Below are 7243 nucleotides of genomic sequence, written 5' to 3'. Positions count from 1 at the left end.
TCCTTCCGAGGAGTGGCTGGTGGGTTTGAACCGCCAGCCTTCTGGTTAGCAGTCAAGTGCCTTAGCCACTAAGCTCCCAGAGCTCCCAGGAGTGCATCTACTTAATGTAAATATTCATCTCATATGCCTGTCTCATAAAAAATTTTTTAAAGTTGTGTTAGACTATACACATTCGGAGGACATCAGGGAACCTTATCTGGGGCTGGGAACTGCTACATGGGTTTTTCTTACTTATTCTCTCCTTAAAGTGGTTGTTTCATTCTGGCATATAGGAAGTTCTTAATAAAAATATTGACCTAATTTTAATGCTTGCATAGAGCCTACCAGTCTAGTGGCTGTGTCTTCTCCTACCTGTGGTAAGATTTAGAAAGAGGAGTGGGTTTTATTGTTTAAATGGAAATCAGACATTGTCCTAGTCAGTTCCAAAGACTGGGCAGGACCAAATTCTATCATAGTGCTAGTCTCGATCGTTATTAGATCAAATGTTTTTCAATAATGGCTTTTCACCTGGGGATTGGGAACTTTAGCAGAGCATTGTTGGCTACACTGAACTTGTATCTTTGTATGCGAGAGCTATGCTCTCTGACACTCGATTGATAGTTTCAGGATGTGTAGTGTTTCTGACAAAGCCCTGAACAAATCCTCAGTCTGATTGCTGGCACTAGTAGTTCAGAGCACTGGCCCCCTGGAAGTCACTTTTTTTTGGTAAATTTTTTATTGTGATTTGGGTGAAAGTTTACAGAGTAAATTCATCTTCCATACAGCAGTTCACATACACTTTGTCTCATGACATTGACTGTAATCTCCCACAATGCAACAACTCCCCTCCCACTTCCCATAGCTACCTCTTCCTTGTGTCCTTCCCTCTCATGCACTTTTGCCCCCCCCCCCAAGCTGTCTCCCTGTACATACACAGCCCTTCTATTCTCTCATGATTGTTCTCTCCAAAGAGTTTATCTACCTAATGTAAATGTTCACCTCATATGCCTGTCTTTTGTTTGGCTGGAAGCCATAGGAGTGGGTTCAATTCCAGACCCAAAGGACAGCTAGGGGCCATAGTCTCAGGGTTCCACGAGGCTCTGTCAGACCAGCCAACCTGGTCCCTTTTTTTTTCTCTCAATGATTTTGAGTTTTGTTCCACATAGTTCTCCTCCTGTATCTAGCATCTTCTACACAGACCCCCCTCCAAGTGGTTGACAGTAGTCTAATAGTCATATAGGCTGAGGAACACAAGGTGTACCAGTCCCTTAGACTAATTATTTCCATACATCTTTGGTTTTCTTCATTCTTCTTTGCTCTGAAGAGGAGAGACCCATCATTGCATCTAGATGGCCACTTGCAAGCTTTTAAGATCCCAGATGCTACCTGCCAAAGTAGGATGTGGAACAATGTTTTTGTGTAGTATGGTATGCCAATTGAGCTTGATGTCCCCTGTGACCATGGTCCCGAGCCCATAGGTTCAAGTACTTGTGGAAGTCACTTTTATATCTCAAGAGAAGTTCAAGAACAGACTAGATATGACCACCTGTGGAAATAAGCATTAATTCTCTACAAGAATTTTTGACTATATAATATCAGTAGCGTGGTGCCTAAGGCACTTGACTGCTAACCAGAAGGCTGGCAGTTCAAGCCCACCAGCCACTCCTCGGAAGGAAGATGGGGCAATCTACTTCCGTAGTGATACTGCCTCGGAAACCCAAGGAGGGGTCGCTATGAGTCGGGGTCCGACTCTATGGCACATAACAACAGTATCAGTTCTTATCTGTCCTTTTTTACAGCCTGTCAGAAAATAAAGCTTTTTATTAAAACTTCCCTTAGTATTGTAACCACTCTGTCCAATCCCTGCTGCCTTGTAACCATTTTTCCTGTTTAATATTGTCACCACTAATCACATCTATTTTCAGCATCCAGTAAAATAGTCAGTGTTGCATAGAACTAGGACTTTTGATGCTGCTTTTAAAAAATGGATTCAAGAGGTGATTCAGGAAGGCTGAGAGTCCAGAATCTATGTCTTTGAGTTACAGTACTCTCTTTCAGATGATAGACCTTTGTATTTATTTATTTATTTTAATCGGACGTCTAAATGGATAATAAATAGTAGTTATTGAGTGCCTACTGTGTACCAAATATTGCAGGAGGTGCTTCCTTTGCAGTTTTTCATGTTGTTGTTGTTATGTGCCGTTGAGTCAGCCCTGACTCATAGCGACCCCTCCTTGGGTTTCTGAGGCAGTATCTCTACAGAAATAGGATTGCCCATTCTTCCTTCTGAGGAGTGGCTGGTGGGTTTGAACTGTCAGCCTTCTGGTTAGCAGTCAAGTGCCTTAGGCACTATGCTATCATAGTCTTTACAATAACCCTGTAATTGGTATAGCCATCATAGTTCTACAGTTCCCCCCAGTCACAACAACTAAAAGTTAACAACCATTGCTCTTTTCTCCTTTGTTGTTTAATTGGGTTGAAAGGAAATTTCACCCCCATATCACTTTTGAATGGAGCTCTGGTGGTGCAAGGCTTAAAAGCGTTCAACTGTTAACCAACAGGTCAGCAGTTCAGACCCACCAGCTGCTCTGCAGGAGAAAGATGAGGCAGTCTGCTTCCATAAAGATTTATAGCCTTGGAAACCCTGTGGGGCCGTTCTCTGCCCTTATAGGTCACCTTGAGTGGGAAGTGACTCGATGGCAGTGGGCTTGGTTTGGATCACTTGTGAAAAATCTGTAGCATTACCTGTATGTGGGTTCTTAATGGTTTTCTCTTGTCTTGCTGAAACTGTTCTTTTATGCTTATACCTTCTCTTAGATAGATACATACTACAGTAATAAAAATGGTAATCCTTAGTCTTTAGTATTTGATGGTGTTCATTATACTTACGCATTCAGAATCTTACTAGATTTCCTACAGATGTTTTGGTTTGACAAATAAACTTAAGAGAAACTTAATAATATAATAACATAATTAGTATTATAGTAATATTATAGTAGTAGTCATGTCTCACCACATCTCCACAGTCACTTCCCATTTTTACAGTCCTTTCTTTTTGTAATGGGAAGGAGTACAAGTACAGCGGGCAGCCCCTGGCAGGCAAGTACTTCACAAAGTCTTATTGGTACAAAGGAAGAACTGATACTTGGTAGAAGTAAAGTATGTCCATGTTAACTAATCTCACTGCAGAAGGCTAATGTTGAACAGATAGTGTGGCCCAGAGGCAGTTCACATGCTTCAGTGGATGAGGCAAGTGTGGATGGAGTTGGTATATAGTAGCTAAAACTTCTGGGAGCTCTGGTAGCATAGTGGCTAAAGGCACTTGACTGCTAACCAGAAGGCTGGTGGTTCAAATCCACCAGCAACTCCTCGGAAGGAAGATGGGGCAATCTACTTCCGTAGTGATACTGCCTCGGAAACCCAAGGAGGGGTCGCTATGAGTTGAGTCTGACTCGACGGCACATAACAACAACAACAAAACTTCTGCTTAGCAAAGTTGTGCAGTTTGAAAACCAATATTCTACACACACTGAAGATTTGTCCCACAGAATAGCCAGCCCTACTGTAGCCTAACAAAGTTGAGCTGGGGCCTCCAGAGTGACTGTCATGTGGCCACTCTCTAGTAATCATGATCTGACTGCTAACATATGTTTTGATTTATACATTCTCTTTATTTTAGGCTTTGGATGTGGACCGGATGGTTCTCTACAAAATGAAGAAGTCGGTGAAAGCAATAAACATCTCTGGGCTGGGTGAGTATACGTACTTTTCTAGAAGTTTCTTTGTGGAAGACATTGCATTTGAAGTCCATAAGTTTAATCTGCGTTAATAACCGATTGGAAGCTCTAGTATCATAGTGCCTAAGGCATTTGACTGCTAACCAGAAGGCTGGCAGTTCAAACCCACCAGCCACTTCTCGGAAGGAAGATTGGGCAATCTACTTCCATAGTGATACCACCTGGGAAACCCAAGGAGGGGTCTCTATAAATCAAATCCGACTTGATGGCAGTGAGTTTGATTTCCTACTTCCGTAGTGATACTGCCTCGGAAACCCAAGGAGGGGTCGCTATGAGTCGGGGCCGACTCGATGGCACATAACAACAACAACAACAACAAATCAACCAAATTACTTTTACTGGGCAAATCACAGAGGTGAGTTAGGATGTTTCTTTCACAGACATTTTCGTTTTTGCTGATAGTCTAATTCTGGTATGAATGCATAAATGAGGTAGGAGTGGCATCTGATCTCCTCTGACCTCACAAGGGGGGAGAAGGATCAGCACAAGGTTGATTCCTATGAGGCAGAGGTGAGACATGTTTCCACCCTATATTTTTATCTTCTGGGTTCAGTAATTCTTTGCAGTGACCACACAGAACTCTCACATAATACTCATGGTTGTTGGGTTTATTAGGGAAGCAACAGGTTACAATTCAGGATCAGAAACAACTTGGGATATAGTTCTTCAATCAGGACAGCCTCTTCTCTCAGCAGTGCCTCTCTCTGGCCCTCTGCCTCTTGGCTCTGTGGCCCCTTGGCCGCTGCCCTGCTCCAGCAAGTGTTACAAAGCTCTTTTAACTCTGCCAGTAAGTGCCTTGATACACTGTGGTGCTGTGGGGCTGATGGAGGGCCCAGGGTCTGTTGTCACAGAAGTAATCAGGACACTTGATATCTATACATTGCCCCCTTTCACCCTAGTGGTATCTTCTTTCAGTGAAAGTAGCGATTGGAGCAAGGACTCCTGGTGGCTCAGTGGTGAAAGTGCTTGGCTGCCAACTGAAAGGTCAGTGATTAGAACCTACCAACTGTTCTGCTGGAGTCTGCTTCTGTAAAGATTTACAGACTTAGAAACCCTGTTTCCAGTGGAGCAGTTCTGTTCTTTACTCTAAGGTCACTATAATCAGAAACAGCTTGACAGTAGCAAGTTAGTGTTTGGAGCAGAAAGACAAGGAAGTATCTTAGGTGCCTGTGATGTCAGGAAGAGTGTAGAATAGTTAGAAATTATATCTCTCACCTAACCCCCTATCTCAGTTAAAGCAGTTAATGAGCACAAGCTCCAGCATTTGTCTTTTTCTCTCCCCTAAAAAGAGCCATGCAAGGCAAGGTAATGAAGAGTCTAGTAGATGCAAAGATGATATCACTATCAGGAATCCCCAGATGTTATTTGTTGTTGTTAGGTGCCATCGAGTCATCTCCAACTCATAGTGATCCTGTGTATAGCAGAACGAAACACTGCTTGGTCCTCTGCCAGCTCCATGATCCATGCTATACCTGAGCCCATCGTTGCAGCCACTGTGTCAATCCGTCTCATTGAGGGCCTTCCCCTTTTTCATTGACCCTCCATTTTACCAATCATGATATCCTTCTTCAGGGAATGGTCCCTTCTTACAACATTACCAAAGTAGGTGAGACGAAGTCTGGCCATTCTTGCTTCCAAGGAGCACTCTGCCTGCACTTCTTCTGGGACAGATTTGTTAGTTCTTTTAGCAGTCCATGGTACTTTCAGCATTCTTCCCTAATACCACATTTCAAAAGCATCTACTCTTCTTTGGTCTTCCTTATTCATTGTCCACCTCTCACAGGCATATGAGACTGTTGAAAATACCATGGCTTGTGTCATGTGCACCTTAGTCTTCAAGGAGATCTCTTTGTTCTTCAGCACTTGTAAGAAGTCTTTTATAGCCAATTTGGCCAGTGCTGTATGTCGTCTGATATCTCAATTGGTGTTTCCATTGGTGTTGATTGTAGAACCAAGTAATATGAAGTCTTTGACAACTTCAGTCTTTTCTCCATTTATCGTGATGCTGCTTATTGGTCTAGTTGTGAGGATTTTTTTTTGTTTATATTGAGGTGTAAACCATCTGCAGACTGTAATCTTCAGTCTTCATCAGTAAGTGCTTCAAATCATCCTCACTTTCAGCAAGCAAAGTTGTGTCATCAGTGTATCACAGATTATTAATGAGTCTTCCTCCAATCCTGATATGATCATATAGTCCAGCTTCTCAAATTATTTGCTCTGCGTATAGAGTGAATAAGTACAGTGAAAGGATATAACTCTGATGCACTGCTTTCTTGATTTTTAAACCATGCAGTGTCCCCTTGTTCTGTTCAAACAATAGCCTCTTGGACTATGTACAGGTTCCTCATGAGTATAATTAAGTGTTCTGGAATTCCCATTCTTCTCAATGTTATCCATAATTTGTTATGATCCACACAATTGAATGCTTTTGTATAGTCAATAAAACACAAGCAAACATCTTTCTGGTGTTCTTTACTTTGAGCCAAGATCCATCTGACATCAGCAATGATATCTCTCATTTCACATCCTCTTCTGAATCCAGCTTGCATTTCTGGAAGTTCTCTGTCAATACACTGCTGCAACTGTTTTGAGCAGCGTTAGAGAACCAAAACACACAACTTACACACAAATAATTTCAAGTGGGTCATGGATTTAAATATAAAAGCTAAAACTATAAAGCTTTTAGGAAAAAAAAATGTAGAGGAGCATATCATTGCAATCTGAGCTAAGCAAAGATTTTTTAGAAGACAGAAAGCAATAACCATAAAAAATTTTTGATAAGACTTCATCAAAATTAAAAATTTCTGCTCATCAAAAGATTCATTAAGAAAAGCCTAATATATTTGAAGACCACAAAAACCAGTAAACTGAAGAAGTTATACTTGAGGAAACCAAATTAATAGGACAGGGCAGGACTTTAAAATAAATATACTTGATAAATATCTTCAGAGAGGTAAGAGGGGATATTAAATTACTGAAATGAGAAAGGGTAATAGTGAAAAAGAACCATTGAAAAGCTTGGGAATATATATGTATGTGTGTGTATTTGAAATAAAAACTAAAATGAGCTGAATGGCAGATGATACCCATTGGAAAAAGGAATTAATGAGGCTGCAAATTTCCTGAATATAGCACAAGGAGTTAAAGAAATGGGCAGTATGAAAGAAAGTAAGAGGCCTGAAACATAGATCTAGAAGGGTCAAAAACATCCACCTGAAAGGAGTTCGGGGTGGGTTGGGGGGCGGGGGAAAGGGATAATTTTTGAAAAAGTAATAGCTGAAAAATTCTCAAAACTAGGGAGACATCCAAGATCTCAGATTGAGAGAGTGCAAAAACTGCAAGGAGGCCACATGTTCTGACCTCCTCTAATCCCACAAGAGGAAGACAGGATTACCAGCAGTAACCCAAGGCCTATTACTGCAAGGCCAGACATGCTGCCTCCCTCCAGCCCTTGCACCAACCGTTCC

The 7243-nt window shown here is 41.6% G+C and overlaps 1 protein-coding gene across 1 annotated transcript in view; it reads left to right on the top strand.

The window, feature by feature from the left end:
• The window catches only part of ASAP2 (ArfGAP with SH3 domain, ankyrin repeat and PH domain 2), a 378888-nt gene that overhangs the window by 129518 nt on the left and 242127 nt on the right, over window positions 1-7243 (top strand). Inside the window, exon 2 of the mRNA XM_042783668.1 lies at window positions 3659-3731. Coding sequence (XP_042639602.1) covers window positions 3659-3731 — 73 coding nt within the window. The remainder of the gene's footprint in view (window positions 1-3658; window positions 3732-7243) is intronic.

This window comes from Orycteropus afer, unplaced genomic scaffold, assembly GCF_000298275.1.
Source record: "Orycteropus afer afer isolate SDZICR_OR568_19922 unplaced genomic scaffold, OryAfe1.0 scaffold00025, whole genome shotgun sequence".
NCBI lineage: Eukaryota > Metazoa > Chordata > Mammalia > Tubulidentata > Orycteropodidae > Orycteropus > Orycteropus afer.
This window is presented reverse-complemented; position numbering and strand designations above follow the sequence as displayed.